The 27,577-nt window shown below is 41.5% G+C and overlaps 1 protein-coding gene across 1 annotated transcript in view; it reads right to left on the minus strand.

Annotated features, from left to right (window-relative positions):
• Positions 1-27,577, minus strand: part of frya (furry homolog a (Drosophila)) — a 79,811-nt gene that overhangs the window by 40,030 nt on the left and 12,204 nt on the right. Inside the window, exons 6-26 of the mRNA XM_030778158.1 lie at positions 27,271-27,350; positions 27,026-27,106; positions 25,452-25,620; positions 23,698-23,790; positions 22,540-22,638; positions 21,113-21,214; positions 20,260-20,363; positions 16,619-16,727; positions 16,362-16,448; positions 15,793-15,964; positions 15,153-15,285; positions 14,802-14,909; positions 13,820-14,075; positions 13,049-13,216; positions 12,189-12,275; positions 11,488-11,747; positions 10,505-10,694; positions 10,084-10,208; positions 9,077-9,134; positions 8,252-8,343; positions 1,234-1,406 (exon numbers count right to left, since the gene is read on the minus strand). Of these exons, the coding sequence (XP_030634018.1) occupies positions 1,234-1,406; positions 8,252-8,343; positions 9,077-9,134; positions 10,084-10,208; positions 10,505-10,694; positions 11,488-11,747; positions 12,189-12,275; positions 13,049-13,216; positions 13,820-14,075; positions 14,802-14,909; positions 15,153-15,285; positions 15,793-15,964; positions 16,362-16,448; positions 16,619-16,727; positions 20,260-20,363; positions 21,113-21,214; positions 22,540-22,638; positions 23,698-23,790; positions 25,452-25,620; positions 27,026-27,106; positions 27,271-27,350 (2,746 nt within the window). The remainder of the gene's footprint in view (positions 1-1,233; positions 1,407-8,251; positions 8,344-9,076; positions 9,135-10,083; positions 10,209-10,504; positions 10,695-11,487; positions 11,748-12,188; positions 12,276-13,048; positions 13,217-13,819; positions 14,076-14,801; positions 14,910-15,152; positions 15,286-15,792; positions 15,965-16,361; positions 16,449-16,618; positions 16,728-20,259; positions 20,364-21,112; positions 21,215-22,539; positions 22,639-23,697; positions 23,791-25,451; positions 25,621-27,025; positions 27,107-27,270; positions 27,351-27,577) is intronic.

The following is a 27,577-nucleotide window of genomic DNA, read 5'->3' on the forward strand; positions in this document are numbered from 1 at the left end:
AGGAGACATGTGGAAGTCAATGTCCTCCACAGCCAGCCTGGGAGATGTGCAAGCAACAGGGAACAGAACAACAAGGAAACTGGATACTACTAAACTGGAAAAGGGAAAACCAAAACTACAACTATACAGTCTGATAATCAACCCTTTAATTCCCAGGCTGTGGGCTGATGCTGGTGAAAAACTGAGCCTGTCTCGGACAATTTTTCAGGGATGTGTAGAGGGCCTGATATCTCCTCATGCGGTGAGTCAGCACATGTCCCTGGCTTATCTGCTCTATTTTAGGCAGTGCTTCCCCTGAGAGGAGTCTAAATGGAGATGAGTGCTGAGAGTGCCATGAATGGCTCCTTACGTAAACAGACGTGTGCAAGACTACAGATGCTTTAGAAAGGAGCTTTAATCCTGAATGTCAGAAATATCAGATGCATTTTAAAAGCAAGATCTGAGTTACAACGTAAAAAATTCTATATACAACCAAAGTCTTCATTTTAAATTCCGTCAGAGACGGCATTGACTTTAAAGCAAAATGCAAAAGAATTTTTTAGGGGAAAATTTCTTGGTCATGAGCCAGATTTCTCAAACCTGTCTGAGTGGTTCATATTTAATTAAAACCAAACTCAGATTCACTGTTCCTCTGAAGTCATCGCGGAAAAACTGTTCCAGAACAAACTGCAATCACTCTACCATCAGACAGCATGCACAGACAGCATGCACATTTGGCTTCAGTATGTCTCTCTGAATCAAGACTTTAGCAGGTAGAGCCAAGAAATGAGAGATATAAAGAAATAGCAACACCTGACCAAGTGTTCCTGTGGTGCATGATGTTAATTCAGAACTAGAACAGCAGAGAATGCTGATATCCTATACCAACATTTACACTTTTCAATATTTACATAATATATGCTACACCCTTAATAAAGAACTTCAGAGAAAGTTAGAACTACATGATTAAACTGTATTTCATGTTTAGGAAGGAGAGTTGAATAAAATGCTAATATGATCATCACATCAGTGGAAAGAAACCTTGTGTGTAACATTACACAAGCAATGTTTCTCTGTGGAAGAGAAACTTCTCTCCTGTGTTTTAAGTTATGCACTCCTGAGAGAGAGGCTGTGCAGTGCTATGTCTGTATTATGTCTGTGCAGTATTATGTCTGTATTGTGACTGTACAGAATTATGTCTGTGCAGTATTATGTCTGTATAGGCAACCATTAGTTCCATAGACTGTTCTTTACCAGGAACACACTGGATGAAGTTAGCCACCATGGTGCTGAAGTGGGCACGTATATCTTTGAGGATTTCCACATCCTTATCACTCTCAGCTTCCAGAAGCATCCGGGTCAAGTCAACATACTCCAGGAATAGAGCACCAAGAGATAGAGTATCTCGTTCCAAAGCACCATTAGTACTGAAAGAAAGAGAGAGAGAGAGAGAGAGAGAGAGAGAGAGAGAAATACATAATACATTGTGTGTGTGTGTGTGTGTGTGTGCACTGCATGTTTGCTAGTTAGCTTGCTTGCCTGCTCGCTACTGTCTGCGTTCAGCCACCGGTGCTGGCTAGCCCTTTCCAGGGGTGAAAAAAGGAGCACAGTGTGAAAGTCTCCCCTGCCAGTACACAACCTCTCCACCACCAAGACTCCTGCAGTGCGTCCTTGTGGCCACACATGGAAGCTGGGTGCTTTGCTGCCCCAGACTAAACTGCAGGGGATCTTGGAGCAACAATGAGCCCCAGAGATGAGGCATGCATCTCTGGGGCCCACCGGTGAGTGGACTCACCCTGGTGCCCATCAACCACTGTCTCAGCTATGGGTAAATAGCTCCACTGCCTTGTGGACATCCATGGAAGGACAAAGGCTATGGGAGTAAACCCAGACAGAATATCACCAACAACATCGTGTTGACTTTCCATAATCAGGATCCAAACAGCTCCCCGCAACCTCACTCATCTGAAAATTGTCTTGAGTCCCAGCTCACAGAACTCACAGGAGTGTGGCCAAGACTGTGGAGGAAGGAACTGTACACCCCTTTCTTCACATTAAATCCATTTGTAGTGCAGGCTTCTGTTGCACCCCCCCCATCCCCTGAACTACAAGCCCTCTGGCAACAGGACAGAGTGACAGGGTGTAACGCTTTAGCTTCATAGTTTGAAGACTGGAGACACCATGGAAGAGGCAGGACAACGTAGTTGGCGGTACTCATACGGGTCAGTTTAATAATAAAGCGTCAACCATATAATACCAGGTCTCAACGGCATACTAATCTGGACATACATGCACTTCAGACTAGCGAAAATAAAACAGCAAGAGGGATATACAAGCTGTCGCGTTACGGGTTTTCTGGGTGGTAGAGTCAGACAATTAGCACTGCACTTCATTTGTTCCACACAAGAGAGAGAGTAATTTCCTCCAATCCCCTCAATATACGTAGGCGCAGCTACACAATAGGCAATGTATTCTTAAAGGCACAGCACAATATAACCATTACAAGGGGCAGGCCATGGATGTGGCTGGGAGCTCCTAGCCTGAGTCCTGCACAGAGGCGGCGTGGGTATGATTGTCGCCTGAAGATAGAAATAGGAGCAGCATCCTCCTTTGGCAGCTTCCTGCATGACTGATCAGCCCTATTTAGGATCTGCACTGCTCGACCATTGTTGGGGAAGGGTCTAGAAAAGGTGACCTAGATATTGCCTGTTCCTCTCAACCCGGGCGGCAAACCGCAGCCGTCGAGGCATCGTTTCTCTGTGGTCAAAAACCAAAAAGAAAATACGCACTGTCTATGAACCTGGCAACCTAGAATGTTCGCACCCTCCTTGACACTCAAACTGGGACAAACAGACCTCACAGACAGACAGCCCTCATTGCACATGAACTCAATAAATATAACACTGACGTTGGAACACTCACCGAGACCCGACTCTCAGGAGAAGACTCACTGGCAGAGATACGTGAAGGTTATACCTTCTTTTGGAAGGGCCTTCCTTACGGCTTTGCCGTAAGAAGCAAACTACTCAGCAGCATCCCCAGGGCATCAGTGAATGACTTATGACCTGGCACATCCCTCTTACAAAAGGCCGCTTTGCCACTCTCCTGAGTGCCTATGCTCCCACTCTGGATGCTGAGGACAGCACCAAGAACACCTTCTACAATTGTCTTGATGCTACACTATCCAGAATCCCCCGCTCTGACAAACTTATCCTAATGGGTAATTTCAATGACCAGGTGGGCACCAATACCCAGCTCCAGAGAGGTATTATTGGAAATCACGGAGTAGGCAAACTCAACAGCAATGGTCTAAGATTCCTCTCTCTGTGCTCTGAACACCAACTGCTCATAACAAACACAATCTTCCAAATGAAAGACAAAACTTCATGGATGCATCCCCGATCTAAACATTGGCACTTACTGGGCTACACAATCACGAGACAGCATGACCAAAGTGATAGCACCACGCGTGGCCCGGGCTACGCTGACGAGTGCTGGACCAATCACCGGCTAATTTGATCTAAGTTCAAAATAAAAATCCAGCCCCCACAAAAGAAACAACAACCCAGAAAACAACTTAACTGCAGGGGCTTGAAATTACAGGACCACAGAACACAATTCTGCAAGAGGCTGGCAGAGGGACTTCACGGCCAGGAGAATAATAACTCCCAGGACGGCACCTTCGATGCAGATGCTGAATGGGCAAAGCTGTACTCAACCCTCTATGCGGCAGCCACTAAGACAATTGGCTTCACATAACAACGTCATCAAGACTGGTTTGATGACAGCTCCAGTGACATATGAGAGCTCCTAGAGGTCAAACGAAAAGCCCATACTGCCATTCTCTCCAACCCTCACTCTCCATGCAACCTCTACAACCGGAAAACCAGCCAAGCTGAGACCCAAGGATAGCTTCGGCTCATGGAAGAAGCTTGGTGAGTCAGAAAAGCAGCCAAGATCCAATGCTACGCAGACACCAATAAAATCCATGCCTTTTACATTGCAGTGAAATCTGTATATGGCCCACAAAAACATAACATCATCTCTGTTAGATCAGAAAATAGTCTGGTGCTATTCAAGGATAAGCAAAAAAGTTCTTCAGCGCTGAGCAGAGTACTTCAACTCTCTCCTCAACAGCATAAACCCAGCTAATCCATTTGTTCTAGAAGCACTGCCACAATTCCCACCAGCTACCCCACTTGATGAACCTCCAAACTTCACAGAGGTCCTCTCAGCAATTATGGGTCTCAAAAACAAGAGGCCTGGCCCAGATGGACTTCCTGCTGAGATCCTAAAACCAGAAGGATACTTCCTAACTAGGAAACTGCACACACTAATCCACAACATCTGGGACCATGAGACCATCCCACAAGAGTGGAAAGACTGCAGCATTGTCACCATCTACAAGAAGAAGGGGGACAAATTCACATGTGGAAACAGTCGTGGCATATTGCTTCTCTCTGTTGCTGGAAAGGTCCTGTCAAGAATCATGCTGTCTTGCCTCACAACCCACATCACTGAGGACATTCTTCCAGAGACACGGTGTGGCTTCAGAAAAGACTGGAGGACACTACACATGATCTTTGTTGCATGACAAATCCAGGAAAAATGTTGGGAGCAAAAAGAGGACCTCTACATCACATTTATTGATCTCACCAGAGCTTTTGACACAGTCAACCGGGAAATTCTCTGGATCATTCTTAGGAAGTTTGGTGTCCCACCCAAATGTCTTAGCATCCTTCAGCAACTCCACAATGGCATGCAGGCACATGTACTTGTTGGCAATCAGCAGTCATCACCATTTCCTGTAAAATGTAGGGGTGAAACAGGGATGTGTGCTTGTCCCCATGATATTCAACCTGTTCCTGGCAGCAGTCACAATCCTTTCCAATCAGTCTCGCAAGGCACAGGATGGTATACAAATCCAGTTCCGTCTTGATGGAAACCTATTCAACATCAGACGTCTTCAGTGCAAAACAAAGACTACCATCTGCAATGTCAAGGAGCTACAATATGCAGACAACCAGGCTCTCCTGGCCCTGCCATGCAACATGCTCTAGATGTCGTGTCCTCTGTGTACCACTCACTGGGCCTTTGGATCAATACCCAAAAAAGGAGGTCCTAATCCAAGTGAGTTCTCCATCCCCTATCCCACCAAAATTGACCACTGATGGCACCTGCCTCAAGATTGCCCAGCACTTCTGTTACCTTCACTGAAAAAAGTGAAACGACTGTGTCATTTATGTAAAGTGTATTTACCGTGTTAGCTAACGCTGGCTAAACCAGGTTATTATTTAAAAATGTACATTTTAAGCTTACCAAAATTGCTATGCCAAAATGCATCATAATATTACTAAAGTGAACTCGTTCATCGACGTAAAAAATCATGCTGCTACACAATTAAAATTATTGGAGTGTAGTTGCTATGCTAGCTAACTAGCCAGCTAGCTGAGGAAACTTTTAAATAACCTTAAACGGTTTAAACGGCTGAGTTCCATCTGCATGAAATGATAGCTAGTTATCTAGCTGACGTTACAGTCTCCTCAATTTAACTTATAAAATTATAATAGGAAAAGGTAGAAACACAAAGGGTGCCTCTGGAGCTTTGCTGCCTGTCCCCCAAACATATAAGTTAATTTAGCAGCCAGTTAGTTCATATTAACACACCCTAGCAACCGACAGCTGTAAAGATGGCTCCCTAAGCTAGCGTTAGCGAGGATAATTGGCATGAGACTTTAACTATGACTGTGCTATGAATTGTTCCTCTATTTTAGTCACTACATTGGAAATCTTTGCTGACAGTACTGACTGTCTCTCGTTTCGGGGACGTTCACACTCACTGTTCCGTAGCTGTTTCATGTGGGAATGAAGACACACAGAACTTTGCAGACGGCTGTGACGACTTGTGTGTGAACGGCAATTATTGATTATGTATTGTTTTTATCTGATGCAATGTAATAACCCTAACACTTAAGTTTTAGACACAATAAAATATTGGGTATTCAAACTTTAAAGCTCATATACATGGTCTCAGGTCCTACGTTCATGTAAATTTGCCTATGCCTATACTTATTGTGGAGTTGTCTGTCCCTCACATTAGTACATCAGACACTGGTTTCATCAGAACAAGTTTCTAATAAATGTCTTGTCTTTTATCAGATTTTTCAGAAGAATGAAGCTGAAACAGAGACTGAGAGGTGTACAAGGGAAGTGTTTGTCATCAGGGAGGAGGAGGATCCTCTCCAGCCACCACATGAAATTGGGATCGTTATTGTTACAAACCAGTTTTACATGTTAAGATTTATGTGGCGAGGGTTACAGAATGGTTGCAGAAGGTTTCAAAATATATCGAAAAGACCATAATTTACTTAGCTTTATACATAGTATATTTTTTCCCCCCTCAGAAACTTTTGATGTGTAAAACACATAATGGCTAGGTGTACTGGCTACAAAATTCATTGTGTGTTTATTTATTCATTTTAATTAATTATTTTTTTTAGTACATATCAGAAAAGGTGATGCATGTTTTAAAAAGACATCTCAATAATCATTAAGGTCTTTTGAAGAGAATATTCCTGTCCTTTTTTATAGTATGTAAGCTAAATTAAACAAAGTGTTGTAACAAAGTGTTGCAAAGATTGTAACAAAGTGTTTTTAGTTTTTTCTACTTTTAGTTTAGTTATTTCTACTTTTATATTATAGCACATTTAGCTTTTGTTTATGGTGAAATGTAAGTTGTAAATGAGCAAAAAAAAAGTGTTATTGACCTACATTAACTAACATTGTGGCTTGTAACTAAAGAAAACATATTGTTTGTATTGAATCAGAAATTTATCTTGAGAAAAGTTAATAAAATTGCCTGTAACAATATCAGAGTGTTTTAATTAGTTTATTCAAAAGTAAAAAGTATACTTAGAGGTAATAGTAAATATTAATTTTTTCATTCTGGAAAAACTAAGTTGTAAAAAAGTGAAAAATTGTGCATGGTCTTTACAATAAATAATCTTTTGACTTTGTGCGAATGTAAATTTTGGTCTTTGAGAAAAGAAATATTTTGATTGATATTGAATCAAAATTTAAGATTTCAACCAAATCAAAAATATAATTTGAGAAAAACAGATTTAGGTGTAACAAATTAGAGTCCTTTTTTCAAGTTGGTCCAAAGTACCATTTTTTTCAGTGTTGGCAGCATTTTATCATTTAATTGCGCAATTGATGAGGACATCCAGGCCCGCATCAACCATGCCTCCTCTGCTTTTGATAGGCTATGCTCTTTGAGAACCATCGCCTGGGAACATCAACAAAAGTTGCAGTCTATCAAGCAGTATGTTTCTCAACACTTCTATATGATTTGGAAACCTGGGCAGTCTACCGGCGGCGCATTAGACGTCTTGAGGCCTTTCACATCAAACGCCTCCAATGCACCCTTGGCATCAGCTGGGAGCACCGCGTTCCCCACACTGACATCCTTCAGTGAGCCAAGTCCTCCAATATTGAAGCAACCAATGCTTGGAGGCAATTAGGGTGGATGGGACACATCATCCTGAAGCCCGACTACCCCACCAGGTGCTCTATGGACAACTCCCAGCAGCCAGTAGAAGATCAGGAGGGCGAAAACTGCGATACAAGGATGAGTTGGAAGGAGACACTGAAGAGATGTAACATCAAGCCTGATTTCCTCAAGACTTAGAGCAGTTGACCGTCAACTATGGCGCTCCCTATGCCACTCTGGGGTCAAACACCTACAGCAGGGGTGGGCAAATCCAGTCCTGGAGGGCCGGTGTCCTGCCGGTTTTTGTTTTCACCTCTTAGCTACCTGTTGATTTTCACTCTGAAAACAGGTGTGCATGATCTTCAGCCAATCAGAGACTGTATTTAGTTGGTCGACAAGAAAAACAGCAGAACCATGGCCCTCCAGGACCGGATTTGCCCACCCCTGACCTAGAGGAACAGCGCGTTCAAAAACAGACAGATCGACGCCAGAAAAGACACCCTCATGCTGTGCCAGCACCACCCCCTCCCCCTGACCCAGTCCTCACATGCTCTACCTGCAGCAGGACATGCAGTTCCAGGATCAGACTGTATAGTCACACACAGTGGCACAGCCAGCAGCAACGACAAGTCGTATCCCCAATTCCCCTCCCCTCCCCCATATAGGCAACGTCATCTTCGTTCGCGATGGACTTCCTAGCAGCAGCAGCAGCAGCAGCAGCGGTGTGTGTGTGTGTGAGGATGTATGTATGTGTGTGTGTGTTGTTAATCTAACATTTACCTGTCACTAATAACTCCAGAGTCAGCGAGTAGCTCAAAAATACGGAGTAACTGCAGTCTCAGGAGGTCCCTCCTCTCCCTACGTTTTTTATTCTATGGGTGAGAAAGGAGGAGAGACAGACAGAGAGAGTAAGAGAGAAACAGAGAGAAATAATATTGAGTGATGACTAAGAAAGACAGAGTTTTACTCTCAGAGATGGGATATTCTATGCTTTTAACAAGCAGTTATTTTATTATGCAGACAGCAACATCGAAATTACTGGCATTAGTAAACAATTTTTGTCAATATCAATCCACTCAATTAAATTTGAACGAACATTCCACCATTTTTAAAAACAGTCTCAGTCTTCAGGGAGTGCATTGCTGTGTGTCTCATAAGGGAAGGCTAAGAACACGCAAATAACAACCACAAATCAATGCTTAAAAATATACAGACACCTATTACAGCAATAACTACTTTAAATCCATTGGAACTTGCTTGGTACATGACATTTACCAAATACAGTATGTTGATAAGCATATAGAAAATGTGTGTATCTCGTTAAAAGTGGCTCTTCTGGCAAGATAATTACACCTCACACATATCAAAACTCACCAAGACACTGAGATCAACATTTTTAAAACAGGCACTTTTGCTCTTAGGACATAATTTTGAGCGAAAGATTGCACTTTGAATTAAAGAAATCAGCCCAAATGTGCAGGCCTGGTGACAGACAGTGGACTTCTCTGACATGCCTCTCAGTGTCTTTTCTCATTAAACGCTGTGTAAAAAGACTCACACGACAAGCAATGGTCAAGTGGACAAAAGTTTCACAAACAAACTCACCTCTGGCCTCCTCTCTAGAGCTTCTTTCATCAGAGGATGGAGTTCCTCTATCAGCTCTCTGTGCACAGGAAACATTGGCTAATCAAATACACTGATATGATACAATCGACACAAGACCACAGTGATTTATGGTCTAATAACTTTGCATTGGTACTGCTATTATTCCAGGAACTCAAACAGACTGAACAGTGATACAACTCTCAGCCAGTCCCTTTCAAAGCTCTGATATCTGGTTTCAGCACACTTGATACTTAATCTCAAATTAAATTTACCAGGAAAAGAAATAAAAGCAAGCCAAAGAGGAACGATGCTGTTTACAGTCTCTAGTCAGAGAAAGGGGGGGAATTTAATGGCATCATAACGAGCTGAATGTCATAGCTAACATCTCTAGTGACAAAGTCCTGTCTGGTTACAAACTGAATTATTGCCCAATCATTCAGGTTCTTACAGACTGCTAGACTCCCTGCTATACTAAAACACACTTTTCATCTCTGCCTTGGAATGAAATGAAAACTTGAGCCCCTTTTTTGCAGTCAGTGATTTGTAAAATAATGATTAGACCAGGCAGGGTGCCCAGGGCATCCCTATGACAACCCACAGACTGACAACTCAAAGACTCATAATCCACAGATTGATAACTCACAGACTCTAAACCCAATAGACTGATAACTCACGGACCGATAACTCACGGACCGATAACTCACGGACTCTTAACACAGGTGCTAAGACCTAAGTCTCTGAATGTCTACAAAAGGCTAGTATTCATCTAGTGTGTCGCTTGGTTTACAGATGCTTTCCTGTCTCCTCAGCAGTAAAAGACAGAGAGGAATCCACAGCAGGTATTCTGCTTATCTGAGACATGACAGGAATGAGAGGAGCATTTCTGTGAAACAACTCATGTGATCCTATCAGTCTAAACTGGGCTTTGAACTCTTGAACTCACACCAGGAGCTAATCACATAAAAAATCGAAAACCTGAGTACAGTGGGGTGGGGCTGGTTGCTTGCCTGAAAACCAGAGAGTTTGTGCATCCAAAGCCCAGCACGAGGGACTCTGTGATCTCAATGCTCTCTGCCCTCATCATTGGGACCAGCTGCTTCAGGAGCCAGGCCACAGATGGGGTCCCGATGACCTGAGTCAGCAAAACAAACAAATAAGTAAATCTCCAGGCACAATTCAGTAACCAAACAGCTCCAGTCTGTCTGCTGGGTCGTCTCAGCCATGCTAACCTACAGTTATAGGTATGAAAAGAAAATAAAAAAAACTGTAGTGTTAATGTTGATGCCTATAAAAAGTAACACCCTTTACATTTACAACACATGTGCACACAGGAGTGTACAGTAATGATATTTCATCAACATGCTTCTTATTGTCTTCTGTAAACATGATCCTGTGTTGGTTTCAGGTTTAAAGCCCAGATTGTGGCACCTTGTTGTCATAGCCAACAGTGCTGTCTGCAGTGGGGGTCATGACCTCTGGCATGGATGCTCTCAGATGACCGGGGCTCATGATACTGGGTTTGGCCACACCGAAGCACAGGATCAAGTAGTTTCTCCACAGACTGACATAGCTGTCCCCTGGGCTAGCTGCACTCATCCTCTTCGCATAGGTTGGGTTACTAAGACACAAAATTGTATTTTAAAAAGTCTCACTTAACATATGAATCAAACAAATCAAAACTCTGCAACGAGAGCCTTCCTCGGTTTAAAGGCTACATAAACATCATTTAAAAGGAATCATCCACGCACTTCAAATGATAGATGTGACTGTGGTTTAAAGAAACACTGCGTTACTGAAAGCTCCATTCCTGAAATGGTTGGATGAAAGACGAAAGGCTTTCTGAAGACCAGAAAGCAAATGTGTTTAACAATGAAAATACTACAAAAATACATGTCAAAGCCAACTGTTCTATGGGTCATAGCCAGAGGGCTGTGCATAAATGGATAATAAGCCTAGGTGTTGGTTTTTACAGGCCACCTCTGACTGACTTGGCCTGCTGTGTAATATGTAGATGAGCTGAACAAAAGTTAGTGTCATCAGCGCTGATATTCTAACTACTCACTGTCAAAAGAGGGGGACTGTCTTTGAGATGGAAATGAAGTTTAGACAGTTACAGTAAACAGGGACGCCATGGAGAACATTCAGCTGTGGAAATGTGCAACTAATATGATCACTCATAAGAAGTAATGTTAGTTCATTTTAGTCTCGACAAACTAACTTTAAACAGAAACAATTAACATTAAGGTCATTTTTGATCCATATGAAGGTAGCTGAGTAATGCTGTGCTATACAACTGCAGAGTGGGTGGGGTCTGTAGTGATGTTGTACTATATGAGTGCAGAGTGTGTGGGGTCTGCAGTGTTGCTATACTTTACGACTGTAGAGTGGGTGGGGTCTGTGGTAATGCTCACTTGGGGTCCACCAGAGGCATGAGGAGTTGGAGGCGTGTGAAAGCGTAGGGCCAGGCATAGCTCAGGGCGGTAGGGCACTGTTTGGGCAGGTGCTCCTGTCTGAGGAGGCTGTACAGACACAGGGCCCATGGCTCCTTCACGGACTGGGCGAAGATCCAGACATGGGAGGGGCTTCGGATGTCATAGTGGCTGTTGAGCAGTACAGCAGTCCACTCGACAAGCCACTGCAGGTCCACGTGGTGCGCAGCAGCCAGGGCAGCCTACAGGGGGCACAGAGAAAAGGAGTTTTATTAAACATATTGCACTGTGCCTCTTCTGCATACAAACACAGGTTTAAAAAGAGCCTAATAATCTTTAAGACAACCTCTCTGACAGTCATGTATTCTAATTTATTTATGTTCTGAAATATTGTAATACCCCTGATTCTCAGATTATCAGGTCTTCAACAATACTAAAAATGACTCTCAAATACACAGGGCAATAAGTTGGCTGCAGACCTATCTGATGTGGACACACTTCATGCACTATGTTAAACTAAAACAGATCGGACAGGAAAGCAAACAGTTTGTAATAAAACGGCCTGAGCACAGAGGTGGCTTTGTGAGTTTACAGAGGGCCCTTCATTTTCGGTCATCCCAACTTCCACCCTTGCATCACCTCGCAGCGAGACTGCAAACCCAAACAGAGGAGCACTGACTTACCGAGTCAGACACCGCCACATGGGCAAAGCTCTCCAGCACCGCTGAGCTCAGCCTGTCCATCACCTCAATCAACGGCCTGTCATCATCCTTTAGAGAGCAGCAAAATTAAATCACAGAACATTCAGACATATGCCATCTTACATGACCTAAAACTATTGTCGTGTCAGCAATCAGGTGATGGAAATTCTGAAACAGTTTGACTAGACCTGAAAGATTAGAGTGAAAAGATGATAAAAAGGCTGAGTGTGTACGTAATGAAAAGGTTTCTTTATGAGAGAATCAAGTTAAGTTTGTTCTGTTGGACTCTGCAATACAAAGAAGAGAACAGAAAACACTGATTCTCTTACAGGGCTCTCTATTCTGGGGGATCTCAGTCCTTTAAGTAAACTCCTTCGGTTATTACTGAGGGGCCCCACACACCATCAGAAAATGCATAAAAAACATTATTATAACAAAACAATATTCAAATAAAGTGGAAGGAAGTCACAGGCTCCCATTGATCATGGATGACCAAAGATTTTTGGTCCTCAGGTCAAGAATCCCTGTTCCCATCTGTCATTTCTCTTCAGTTCTATTGGATCAGACATATCAGTATACAGTACTATGACACTATGGTCATCTGGTGTAGCGTCTAAGTGGGAGCCGCTTGTGTCAGCTGAAAAGGACATGTCTTTATTGATTAAACAGACTCAATACTGAAAGCCATCTGCTAGTGTTAGTCAAAGGCAAATTTACTCTCCCTTACTGAGAACCAAAGACAAGCACTTCACAGACAGAGCTCAGGAACTATCAGGGTGAAGTACTGAAGATAAAAAACGTCGCAGATACTGAGGATCTTACAACATTTCTCTGACTCTCACCTCTGCCTGTCCGAGGATGAGGAAGATGAGGCGTATCTCTTTGAGGATGAGAACAGCCATTTTGCGGGTGGCGGTCTGGCATGAGCAGAGTAAAACCAAGGCCAGACCTTCCACTGCATGCAGCATGGCAGAGTGGGCACCACGGTCCCCAGCCAGTCTCTGACCAACCTGTCACAACCAACACAAACACACGCAGAGTCAGAGGACGATGTGGAATGAATGCTCTGTTGTAGACATCATTTTCACAGTATTCCATTCCCATTCACACTACAGTGAGTCACACACTGAAAAGGGTGGTAAACTTATGTCCCCAGAATTGGCTGCATTTGGGTTTAAATAATGGCAATTTAATTATTCCAATTAAATAATAGCAATTAAACTCAATAGTCCACTTATGCCCCCAAAGCATTCTTTAAGCCCTTTTTAAACAAAGCATTTTTTATAATCCTCAATAGCAGACAAGGCTTGACAACCTCTGGATTAATTTAAAATGTGATGTAGTCTGAAGAGTGTGTGTGCTGTTCTGATCATGCTGTTTATGTCTTGTCACACATGTCTGCTAACACATGCAAAAAGTAAATTGCGAAATGTTTTAGGAGGACATGAAATGGTTGAAATCATTTGTTCATTCTGTGGTATGATCAGAATTGGGACAAATTCAATGTATATTAACTCATGGTTCTTGAAGTAGTCATTCAATTCAATTCAATTCAATTCAGCCGGCCCACATGTTACAATATGAACTGATCTCAGTGCCAGTTTGTGCTGTACCTCTGTGGAGCACATTCTGACTGGGTCATGGTTCTTGTTTGGGCTGAGCAGAGCCAGTCTCCACTGGGTGAGCAGCTGCAGTAGCAGTTTGAGGGACTTGTCCAACAGGCTCTGGTGTGTGTCCTGAACGTCACGCAGCAGGAAGCCAGTAAATCCAAACAGAACATCCTCCTGCCAGTCTGAGAAGTCGACCAGCAGGCTCTGCAGGGAATTCTGTGCAATGAGCCGTAGCTCGTCGTCCATGTGAATTGTCAGTCTGCCAGCAAAGGCACAAACATATAAACATATATGAAAATAATCACAGTTATACCAAGTAAATGCAACATGTGTTTAAAAGACATTGACTTAACACCACGCATACTGATGAAGCACACGTAAGAACAAACACACTGCCCATGTCAGGCTTGGGTCGACATATGAATCAGAAATCATCTGGGCCAGTTGACACATGGAATTGGAACTGGAAAAAATACTGAAGAAACAGAGTCTGAAATAAATTCAAACTGCAGGAATTTGAACAGATTTCCATGAAAATTCAGTACAATTCCACTCTGTGAGGAGTGAACACAAATCCCACACTTTTAGGCAGTGCACATTCACTTCCACATTTGTTTCTTTTCTTTTTCTTTCTTTTTTTATTATTTCTGGACTAAAGCAGTTATCTGGCGTTTAAGCGACTAATTTCTATGACTGAAGAACCATAGAAATGAAAACTCTAGAGACTGTGAAATGTAAGAGTTAGGCCAGGCCCAGTCATGTTAGGCAGGCCTGACAGCTGCCGATCCGAATGCTTAAACATGAAGATTAACTTCTAAATAGTCCAGTCCGCAGCTCCGCAGCCTGCCAACTCAACCAAGCATTGGGATGATCACGTTACAGGAGCTTCAGGAAACCTAATCGGTAGCCCATTCACAGCAGTGTGTTTCTCACACACACACACGTGCACACGCACACACACACACACACACACGCACACACTCACCGGGCCAGCAGGTCTATGAGTTCTGCTTTGGACATGCCATCCGGAAGGATCCGTGGGATGGCTGCCACACATGTCCTGAAGAGGTCGATTTTCGGCTTTCTTTCCCCCCTGTCAGGAAGGCAAAGGTTTGGTTTAGTGTTAAGGAGACTAAAGGTATTGTGATGTAGCTCAGAGAGAGATATAATAGATTTAAAATTTTTAAAAATGTGAAACAGATGTATTATGTATTTTTACACGGTTTCATTTGTTATGTCCTATAAAACAGATGTATTATGTATTTTTACACTGTTTCATATGTTATGTGCTGTTAAATTTTCCATGTGAGTTGCAGGTTGTGTGTTAATGACATACGTAATCATGTCCTCAGGTTCCTTATTAAGCATCTGAACGTTGGTCAACATCATGCACCGTCCCACTTCCTTATCCAGATGCCGCAGAATATTGTCTAGAGCTTTCCGCACTTGAGAGTAATACATAGACATTCCTATATGATATAAAGAGACAGACAAAAGACAGGAAGGAAAGATAAAATTCTGCATTTCCATGTGGATATTTCTGATCCTGTTCTTATGATTGAATTTGTGAAGCTAAACACAGCTTATGACTTTCAACAAGTTAATAACCAATAATCTTAACAACCAAAAATCTTAATAATCAACATTTTTAATGCATCAGACTGGGTAGACTTCAGTGTTTCTTTGTCTCAATCACAGATGTTGTACAATACTTTTGTCCTGCAGTAAATGTCAAAAGCCTCTCTCCTCTCTGACACTGTGCTTGCTTTAAGTAGTTGCTTTAAGTGAGAACAGGAAACAGCATGAAGTGCATGCAACTAATATAATTTTTCAAAAAAACATTATCTCTCTCTTTTCCCAGCAGTCAGACACTAGCATTAGCCCAAAAATCAAAAGGTCCCCAGACACTCTAAAGCACTAAATTCACTGCAGCGGGTGTGATCAAAGTTGGAAGCACGATGGGTGGAGTCACTCACCTATGACTTTGGCTTCTTCTTCAGTCAGTGTCTTACTGAGGAAGGTCTTTTTGACACGCAGCGTGTAACCAGAGGGCAGCGTGACCCCTGTGTTGGGCATGGGGGGTTCCCCATCCCTCTGCTGGAGCTTGTCAGCGATGACTAGGAATGCTCTGATTCCAATGTTCATCCTCTGTACAGCACAGATCACAAACACAGGAAAACACAGCAGTAGGATGATGAGGGTGATTCAGGAAAATGAAGGCCCCTTGTTTCACAGACAGTTCAGGTACATTTACTTATGGTGTTTCCCGACAGTGCAACAGGTTGTAGTGACAATTTGCTCACAGCGACACACACTCCTCCTCAGAGGAAGTTTGTTTACATTGTCAAGAGACAGTATTTTTAGACATGCATTCATTTGGTTGAGATGTGTGGAATGTAAACTGTTGCCAAAACCAGAAAAGGGAACTTCTGACTTTCTAACAGGTGATGACTGACATATTATGATTATTATGAAAATGAGAAGAGAAAAGTATACATAAAGAGAAGGTCAGGGGACTCTGTGCAACGTTCACTGACAGCAGTACCTCTGGATTAAGACTAAATGCTTTGGCAGATTTCCCCACACACAGTAAATCAAAGATAACTTCTTTCATGGCAAAATCCAGTCGCTCCTGCAAAACAAAAGAGATGAAGGAAGTAGTCGCAGAATCAGTGAAATGTTCTCTCACATACAACGGCGTACACATCTTATGAGATGGAACTAAATGCAGTTTTAAAAATAAGAGCTAGTCTGTGAGAACATACACTTTCTTTTTCTTGCAGTTTTGTGCACTGCGGTTACCTGCGCGATAAACTGTATGATCTTGACAAAGATGTTGAGGGGCATGTCTCTGGGGAGCACACTGCGGGATCCCTTAGGGAACAGAGTGATCACAATGGTATTGAGGCGACTGCAGGACAGAAGGAAAGACAATAACAACAACAGAAACAAAAAAAATCAGTGATGTTTCCACGACAGAATGAAAGACAACAACAACAAAAAATCAGATGTTTCCAGGACAGAGTGACAGACAACAACGACAAAAAAAACAAAAAAAAAATATTCAAAATACAAAAAAAAAAACATTTTCTTTTTAATGTCAACACATTGTTGTGTTGTTGCCACAATGCATTTACAGAACCTAATGACTCTGAAACAACCATCTAAATGCACTGACTTGCTTGTAGAACCTGTAGAATAAAAAGCTTGTGGAATATGCTACAAAGTAGCCTGTAGAAACACAACTGAATTGACAAAAGGACAGCCATTGTCGTTTTCATTTTTTTATTTAACACCCCCCTCACCTCACCCCCACAAAACAGCATGGCAGTGTTCTGACACAGCTCTGGCAGTGTGTGTGTGTGTTCTGTAAATCAGAAACAATTGTAGTTTTTTATTATTATCTTTTTCATCATAATCATCATGATTAAGCAAGTATACAAGTTCAGTGTTTAAAAAAGTGGAAAAGAGAAACTGAACATGAAACATTTAGATTTTACATATATTTCTGAAAGGACTTTAGTCAGTAACGTTAACTCGGCATTTTCGCTAGCTATTAGTATGCGTCACTCAAGACCCAGTATTTTGTTCCAACTAGTTTCCGAGCTAACTGGTTCCCGAATGCGTTCACGCACTGTGTTAACAGCAGCAGTTGTGGCCTGCCTCTGTCACCAGATTCGTCACACAAACATATTACTCGCGATTTTCATGTCGTATCTCATATCTACTGCAGTGAACATGCTAGTATAACTGAGCAGCGAGCACCACATCACAGCCACCCACGAAAAAAGGCGAATACAGTACGTGAACGCCCACAGGAACCAGTCTGCTTAAAGACCAGTTTAAACATAACGTCGGATCCAATACGACAGTTTGTTGGGCAAATCCATAAAAATCCAATGCAGCACGCACTTTGAACTTGATTGGCAGCGCAGGAGTAGTTGGTAGGAGATTGGATTTTCTCCTCTGACGAAGATAATATGGCCTCGCATTTCAGAAAAGAAAATTTGTCCGCTGACTTCAAAGCTGTGCCTCGAGAAGCTTCATAGAAATGTACTGGAGTCAGTATAATATTTGTCTTTCAAATGTAGTGGAGTAAAAGTCATACGTTTCCAGAGAAATTGATACTTAAGTTAAGTACAGATACTCGGGAAATGCTCTGAAATACAATACTTAAGTAAATGTACTTCGTTCATGTCCACCCCTGCTTATGGGCTAAGCCTATCCTTTTGAAGACGAGAAGTTATTATTTCATCGCGGGTAATGCCGTGAATTTACTTTAGACTGTTTCATTTGTTTATTCATTTAGGCTGCACATTGTTTTTAACGTTTTAAGTGAAATAATAAAAAAAGACTGTAAGAGCTTGATTAAAACAGAAATACATGTTTGCTGCTTTTCTCATTAGTCCGACAAACCTATATGTCGGTCATTCAAATAGGCCGCAACTCAAATCTTGCATCATATGCCGCTGTGTTTTATTGATTTCTAAATAGTCAAAAATATGTTCCCATGACTGCTCCCTGTTGCATTTGACCATGTAAATGATGAAAATATTCACATCAAAATGCCTATTAAAGAAAACGTTCACATCAAAATACTGCCTGTTAAAGAAAACTCACATCAAAATACCGCCTGTTAAAGAAAACTCACATCAAAATACTGCCAGTTGAAAAACGTTCACATCAAAATACTGCCTAGTAAAGAAAACATTCACATCAAAATACTGCCTGTTAAAGAAAACCCTGTCTGGGGACCCTGTCTGATTAACTGCTCAGTTAAAGCGACACATCGTCATAATGCTGTGTTTTCAGCGAACATATCGTCATAATGCTGTGTTTTAACTGCTCTGTTATAGGACACATTATCATAATGCTGCGTTTTAACTGCTCTGTTATAGTGTCACACTGTTGTAATGCTAGGCCTATGTTTTAACTGCTCAGTTACAGCGACACATCATCATAATGCTGTGTTTTTAGCAACACATCGTCATAATGCTGTGTTTTAACTGCTAAGTTACAGCGACACATCATCACAATGCTGTTTTTTAACTGCTCTGTCATAGCAACACATTGTCATAATGCTGTAGTTTTAGCGACACATCATCATAATGCTGTAGTTTTAGCGACACATCATCATAATGCTGTCTTTTTAGTGTCAGTGACTGAATGTCTAAATCAGATCAGACGAGGTCAGAACCATGCGAACACACATAGCATGTAAAATTAGTGCTTCATTACACTGACTGAGATACAGTTGACCCATTTCCTGAAACAGGTCTATTTTAGGACATGTCTATTTTGAGGCTAATTAGCACTCACTAAAAGTCTGACTTGACCCCTTTTCACTGCCTCCTGTGGACCCAAAGACATGACTGACAGCAGCTGTTGAGGCTCAGGTCTCCTGCATGTCAAAACCTGGCTGAGACATGAACAACTTGCTGTGTACTGAATGTGTCATCTATGAGGTCAACACAGTCCACTTACAGTGTGTCTTATCGAATAGGATCCTTAGTACTGCACACTGACCAATCCAGGAATGTTCTCCAAGAGACCCATTTAACGCACCGCAGTCAGTTATGCTATACAAGGATATAGGCCAGTTTTCAGTTAACAACAAAGACCTACTCACTACTCGGTTTGGGCTCAGTCATAATGTTACAGGTGGCTGTCTGTGTGTGTATGTTTGTGTGTGTGTGCGTGCGTGTCTGTGTGTGCGTGTGTTTGTTTATGTCTCCATGTGAATCATTAGAGGCCAAGCACTGACCTCTCTCTCATACCTGGACACTCCCCCTCCAGGCATTTCACACTCAGTCATTAACGTATACCCGTGCACTCAGGAACTGCTGCCATAAGGAACAGTTTGTTTACCCAGATCTGCTCTGCCATTTGGGCCAGTTCCAAGGGCATGGTTAGATACACAAGCCCTGGTGGAGACGGCCACTGGGGAGGTGAGCGGACGCACCCTGATGCATTTTAATTTGTTTGACACTGGCAAAAACAACCAAGAAAGATGCTATTCATGAGACGTGTTATGCCAAACCCAGTTTCCTGAGAATCTTGCCTTGCCCTGCCCTCAAAGAGACCCACCTTCCTCCTCCTGGTTTTAAATGAGCAAAGGGGTGAAAAAGTAAACCCAGATACTGCACTATGTCTACTCAAAGGCACCAAAACTCTCAGCCAATACATACTTTTCAGATTACACATATGACTACAGACAGTAAATAGCATCCTAGCATTGCTTAGAATTTTTTCATTGCTCTCTCTGATAATACTAAAAATGTCCATCACACTGTATCAACAAACCAAGGCCTGAGCAATGCCCTGTGCACAAATCATGTGTTTGAGTCCACAATATAAAGTGTAAATGTTGTTTAAAGAGCATGTGATGTTGAGGTCAGTTTCACTGGTACACTTTGTGTGTAACTGACAGACAAAATTCTTACCCTTGTGTCGCAGTGTTGCTCTCACATTTAATTCGGATCATGTAGACCCAAAGGAGACGGTATAGGGACTCTAGTGCTACCCGGGCCATTTTCGGGTCCTTGCTCTACAAAAAGAGTGTTAGGTAATTAGACCAGAATGCTGGAAACCACTGTGGGACACAGGTTTTAATCTGTTCAAGTCTAAATGGATTACGGTTACATGGACTCCCTGATTACACAGTTCATTAATGTACGTTTTACCGTCACTATCTGAAACACACCTCGCCAAAGGCTCAGTCCGAAATTAAGAGGTTACTGGATTTATGGTGGCTTAATCACTCTGCCTCAAATAAAATTAACTGAGAGCTTTTTTTTTACAGAATTGCAGCTTTCAAAGATCAATGTTAGAGGACCGTTATGAAATGCTCTCCCAGTAATTCATGGTTCTTCACAAACGTGCATCTGGATCCCTGGACTCACCCCATGGACAGAGCTTTAAGTAAACACTGTATAATCATGTAATCAATATAATCATATAAGCCACATGATCTCTGTTGCATCACTGGCTGGATTAACAGTAACAGATCATGGGAGGGACAGAAAATACTGAGACAATAACAATGCTACACCAGTCACAGTAGTATCTTCTATATGGTCATCAATTTATTGTTTACTGACAGCTTCTTCAATTGTAGGAAATTATATAATGTCAAATAAACAAATGGAGTATGTGTTTTGTTGGACTGTTAAGCTCATAGCTGAACCTGTGCCATGTCCTCCACCACCTGGCCCAAGCAGGACTAAAAACACCGAGAGACATATTTCCTGATTATCTTCAGGACTAAAGACACAGAGAGACATCTTTTCTGCTCACCTTCAGGTTGGAGAGACAGTTGTTGAGGAACATGTGCCATTTGTTGAGGAAGAACTGCTTCTGGCTGACACACAGTAGGCAGGTGACCAAAGGGTACAGGGCCTACACAATCCAAAACACAAATCACAACATAAACCAAAACACAAACCAAAACAAAAGAGCAGGATGAGCATTGAGCAGGCTTCAACTCTCTCTCACACACACAAACACCTGTATCGATTTAAATTCATTACACTGTGTGTGCTGTGTTTTGCATAGCGTATTAACTTACATTTATAACCTATGTCACAAATCAATTTAAAGTTTGCGCAACTCTTGTCTAATGGTCTGTGAACTGCTTTTCAAATCAGAAAAATGCAAAATTTTAAATCAAACTTCTGTGAAAATATTAAGTATGCACAGCTTGGGAATCTCTCAGGTTCCATGTCTATAGGAGAGAGTTGATGTCTCTTTGGGTCTGGTTTCCAGGCTGAGGTCTGTGGGCCCTGCCCTGCGAGGTGTTTTTAAGAAATCCCAGAGCATTGACATGTGACACCATGTCAAGTTTGACATTAGAATGTTTTAGGACTCATGGAGGCAAGAGGTATAGAGTTTTGTAACTACACCAGGATGGTTGCAACAGTGGAAAACACAGAGTGGAGGACACAGAGTGGCCAACATGGATTGGAGGACACGGAGTGGAGGACAACAATCTGGGCTGGGACTTAGGGAATCCGGGTTTAAAATGGTGGAACACAGACACATTGGTGTAAATTAAAACAGAAAATGATTTGAAATCTCAGGACGCTGGTGTGTATGAGGTGTTAAAGTAAGAAGAACATGCTACCTGCATGGCCAGAACCCAACGCATATGTACAACACTAGGTCTGGATCACATCACAGTTGGTCATGTGGTGACCAAGATAAAAAGTCTGAAGTATGCATGGCAGTAGAGAGGGGCTACATGTGCTGCCTGCTTCATCAAAGTGACACTAACTTAATGTCAAATCAGTCAGTCCCAGCTCACTTTCTGTCCCTGCCTTCTCTTTTCATATTTACTTCCCCTTAACGTTTGATTTCAAATACCTGTTGAGGAATTAGTCACATTTTTGTAATGTTTGAGTTTTTGAGGAAAAAATGGCAAAATGACATTTAGGACTGTATTACTTTTTCTACACTCCTCAGGAGTGAAAGAATTTATCAATTTTACAAGACCAACAACAAAAATAATAATAATAATCATCATCATCATCAATAAATAAATAAATTTTAAAAAATGCTATAATTCGTTAGAATTCTAGCAAGTCCAAATAGGTTTAGATTACCAGTCCCAAACCAATATCTAAGGAATCCATTCAAAACATTGGTGTAACTGGTACAGACGCCAGACAGAGCACAGGCTAACACACACTGGGTGGTGGAAGGCCTTCAGCACTGTAGAGACTTACCAGAGAGTGCTTCTTCCTGGACGACAAGTCAAGGGTGGTGTCATACAAACTCTCCACAAAATTCCTCAGACAGGGAACATTTACCTCATTCTTCACAGCCTGAGAACCAGAACCAGACCAGTCTTTAATTAATTACATAAAACCACTACATACAAAAAATACTGTCAGTTGTCCAACACCAGTGCCATCAGACATAATACTAACTGCACGAAACATTTAATAAACATGGCTGCAAGTTCAAATTCTGTCTACAGTTTACTTGCTTATTTATTTTATTTATTTACTTATTGCCATTTTATTTAACTAAAACTAAAAAAGAAACCCTTAAAATATCTCTCAGTCTGACATAAAATATGAAAACTAAACAACCTCTCATGCTGTCTGTGCAGGAATGCCCTGAAATGATATAACTCCCCTCTTTATATCTCACAGTAGAATAGATCCCACAAGCTTCTTCTGTATCCACTACTCAAAACCTCTAGCTGAAATAGCAAAATGGGTCTAAACAGCTTTTGCCACATTATGTTGCTATGTATGCAAAATAACGTTTTATTCAACAGAAACAGATTTAACATTTACGCTTGGCAATATAGGTATTCTTCTAGTTTGTTCAAATGTTTACAAAACTCTTCGCAACGGACATTTTACTGGGTCGCATAAATGTTACTTATCACTTAGAAACAAAAAGAACAGCAAAACACAACTGCAACTAGTGAGAATCACTGAGAATCAAAAGACTGAGTGGATTTCCATAACAATCTGTTTCTCCCTTCAAGACTACATGAACATAATATCACCAATAACAATGACCTCAGTAATAATCGCTTACTGTGCCTCTTACAGGAGCCTTACAGGAGCTGTTTAAGTGTCTCTTCCAGGTTATTTCTTTACATTTGTTTAATGCCATTGTCTGTCTCATTTCCTTTAAACTTCTTCCTTTGTTTTTGTTCAGGGCATTAGTTCATTCTCTTAAGAATACTCCTATAAACTGCATAAAGCGACAGACACTGCATGTAATGCTTGATTATGGACGTGTGAGTGGTAATGCATAAAACCGAGGCTTGTATCTTACAGAACACTGACAGAAATGCTCCATGCTGAAATTAGGCCTGTGTCTCTCCGTAAAATATTGTAACTTTAGGAAATAGATTCACTTACTGCCGCGACAGGGACAAGTATCTCTACAAACAGACCGGCCAGGGCATGCTTGATGTCTTTGTCCTTCACTTCCAAGAAATACTGAGCACACTCCTGTAATGGAGAGGAGCACAGCATCTCTAAACACAGAGCCAGCTTTCACATTGTCACTGTAATCTACACCAGACAGAATGACTTCATTCACAACAGCAGTCTGCAGAGGACAGAGACAGTAGACAGGGCAAAAATGCAGCAAGGGTGAGGAAGACACACAGAAGATGAGAAGGATAGAAGCCGATATTCACATAGACCCATTTATGGGGCTTTAAATATGTTATGCTAGAGAGGCATTCTGTGGGACCTGTGTGGGAAGATGTGGTGTATTCCCATCTTTCTGAATACCAAAACACTGAAGCTATTCATCTCACTTCCCTCTCAGAGGTCTGCACCTAATAAGTCTAATGACATTGTGAGGTGGATTTCAAACAAAGGTGTAGTGTGGGCTGAACTTCACTATGGGAATGTTTTTTTTATTCATGATAGTATACTTATCAACATATTTTTGTATCAACAATTTTATAACTCATACTCACAATATGCATTAGCAGAGGTAGACAAAGTACACAACCCCATTACTTGAGTCAAAGTATAGATACTCCTGGTCAAATATTACTCCAATTCAAGTAAAAGTTGTTCAGTCAAATTTTTAGTTGAGTTAAAGTACTGGAGTACTTGCTTTTAAAAATACTTAAGTATTCAAAAGTACATTTTCTTTTTAATCTCAACGCATTGTTGCACTGTTGCCACAATGCAGTTATAGAACCTAATGACTCTGAAACAACTTACTGAATGCACTGACTTGCTTGTAGAACCTCTAGAATAAACAGCTTGTTGAATATGCTACAAAGCCTACAGAAACACAATTGAATCGAATGCTTCTTCTATAAAAGACAGTGTATAGCTTCAGTTAAATAGGCCCTAGGTTAACTCAGATTGGCCTTGAAAGGATAAACATGTTATACTGTTGTAGGCCTCTACTACATAGCATTGCCTGAAATGTGAAACAGCTGGATGACCCTTGTCATCACTTGATTCTCAAGTCGCATCTCATATCTACTGCAGCAAATACGATTGTAAGTGAGCAGTGAGCACTACATCACAGCCACCTACGAAAAAAGTTACATATGGGGAAGCAGTTAAAACCAGTTGATTTCAAAAATCTCAAACATGGACTTAAGATATGGCCATGGGTGCTCTGGTGAGGAATCTTTATCTTTATTGTCTTTATCTGCCGTAGTAGCAACCATCAGTAAAATAGCCAAGTTCAACTGTTACAAAAATGCAACACGCACTTGACTGACAGCATTGGAGAAGTTTACTGTGGTTTTTTACTGTGGCTATTGGTTTTTCTCCTGTGACGAACACAATATGGCCTATTGTATTTTAGAAAAGAAAATTCATCTGCTGACTTCAAAGCTAAGCTTCAAAGTAACGAGTAACGAGATCCTTCATAGAAGTGTACTGGAGTGAAAAGTGCAATATTTGTCTCTCAAATGTAGTGGAGTAAAAGTCGTAAGTTTCCAAAAAACATAATACGTGAGTAAAGCACAAATACTTGAAAAATGACCTTAAGTACAGTACTCAAGTAAATGTACTTCGTTACTGTCCACCCCTGTGCATTAGGTTTTTCCTTCTGGGATTCCTAAGACTACATTACGTAACAACTTATAAACATTAGCTGCACAGTCGTTAGTCTTGAGATGACTCATCATTACCTGTATGAACTGAAAAGAGGCTTCAAAGTCCTCCACAGGGTACATCTTCACCCGAAAAAACTTCACCCCCATTATGAGACTGATGGTGCTCTGCACCACGTACGGGCTCTGCTCCTTCTGACGGAGCTCCTTCAACTCCATCAGAAACTTCTTCTTCACTGCAGGAAACCTGAAGAAATAGGCCAAGCATTGCAAAGGTAGGGAACAGAGGCAGTCAAACCACACGCAAAGCACAACGTTTTCCAGAATGTGACTGAAACTAGTACCAATGTTGCAAGCAGAATGTTTTCCAGGATGTTACTGAAACTGGTAACAGTATAGTAAGGCAAGCTTCTTTTATTCACGGAACAGAAGAGAAAAGGGTTAGAGGTGCCAAGGATCATGGCTGGACTTAGCAGTCTGCATCCTAAAGAATGACACTATCTTCTACTACACTGACCTTTCATTCATCCAACAAAACAAACATAAAAATAGAGAGCTGGTCATCCATTAACTTCCTAAAGATTACATGACAACATATAATCTAGCAACTCTGTATTGTATCTCAGTAATTCTGTAGCTGCCCCTAAGATGACTCTGGTGTTAGATCAGTGGTCAAAAGGGGAAAAGTCATGGCAGAGAATGGACATAAGAATTTATAATAATTTATAATATTCTCTATGTACTGATCTTCCTGGACAACATGCTGGGACTTCTAGGACTTCATACATCTGTGACTGCACACACTCAACAATCGTTCTGTCCAGTCACCCAATCATTAGTCAGAATGCAGAATGGAAACATAACTGTGACAAAGCAGCAGTGTTCCTGTGTTTTCCTCGACAATAGTCATTTCCTTAGTCGTTTATTTAACCTCTTCATTGAGTTAGTTCATCACATCCATCTTAGCATAGAGCCTAGTAAGTCGCTCTAATCACTTGATTCTCTTTGAAAACAGCACATTTCTGTGGACATCATATGCTCATAGGACATAATCACATCCAGACTGTCAGCGTTCTCTCTGCTAACCACAGGGCAGATAGCAGCACACAACGTATTGGCAGAGAGGTATGTAGGATGTTAGCCACCTCAGACACACTATGATCTGGAAATTCAAATAAACAGTCACTTATTTCCATTCCTAGTATGGAGTTAAGGGGACTTGTCCAAAACAAGAGGTTTACAATGCACTTGAGTGGTGTGTCCAACAAACAGCGTACTGCTGCAGCTAATGCTGAACAAACGTAGCATGAACACAAGCCTGAGAGAGACATGAACCAAATAAATATTAGTGCAGGCAGCAACCAGCACTTACACTCATGTATTACTCACTACAAATCTCAGTTACACAATCAAATAGGAAAATCAATGCCAAGCACTCATGAATGTTAAAATCTTGAACAGTCCCTGAAGAGTACACCTGTAACTGTTGCTTCAGATCTGACCCACGTGTTATGAATATTGGTTATTCCCATTTCGTCTTTATGGATGTTTGTTAAGGTCATACTAAAGAGGACTTTATGTCTACTGTGTCTAATTTCAGTCACTCTGAGTGTGGTTATAATCAAATGAGGGTTTCAGTCTGACAGACTTACTTTGCCTGGGCTAAGACTCCAATGACCTCTGCATACAGGTCTGCTACAATGTGCATGTTAGCAGCGTTGGGACCGTGATATCTGGGAAAACACACATGCACACACACACACACACACACACACACACGCACACACACGCACACACATACCACATACACACATGCACACACACACATTAGAGCATCAAATCATCTCCAAACATGAGATCCAAAGAAGAAACTGCTAAAGGAACCAAAAGGCTTTACCCTTCTTTGTATTTAAAGTGTTTAAAAGCCAAGTGAATGATTTCATGGACAAGGCCATCGAGGTCCGGATGTAACGGCAGCTGGTAATGACAAAACACAGCTATGAGCATATTCTCATACACACACACACACACACACACACACACACACACACACACACACACACACACACATATATATATATATATATATACACATACACACACACATATATATAATTATTATGCAAGTCCATATTCTAGTGAAATAGCATCTTCAAGAGTATTTTTTTCCAACTGAAATATGATATTAACCTCATTATTCACTC

The sequence above is a fragment of the Chanos chanos genome, chromosome 6, assembly GCF_902362185.1.
Source record: "Chanos chanos chromosome 6, fChaCha1.1, whole genome shotgun sequence".
Lineage (NCBI taxonomy): Eukaryota > Metazoa > Chordata > Actinopteri > Gonorynchiformes > Chanidae > Chanos > Chanos chanos.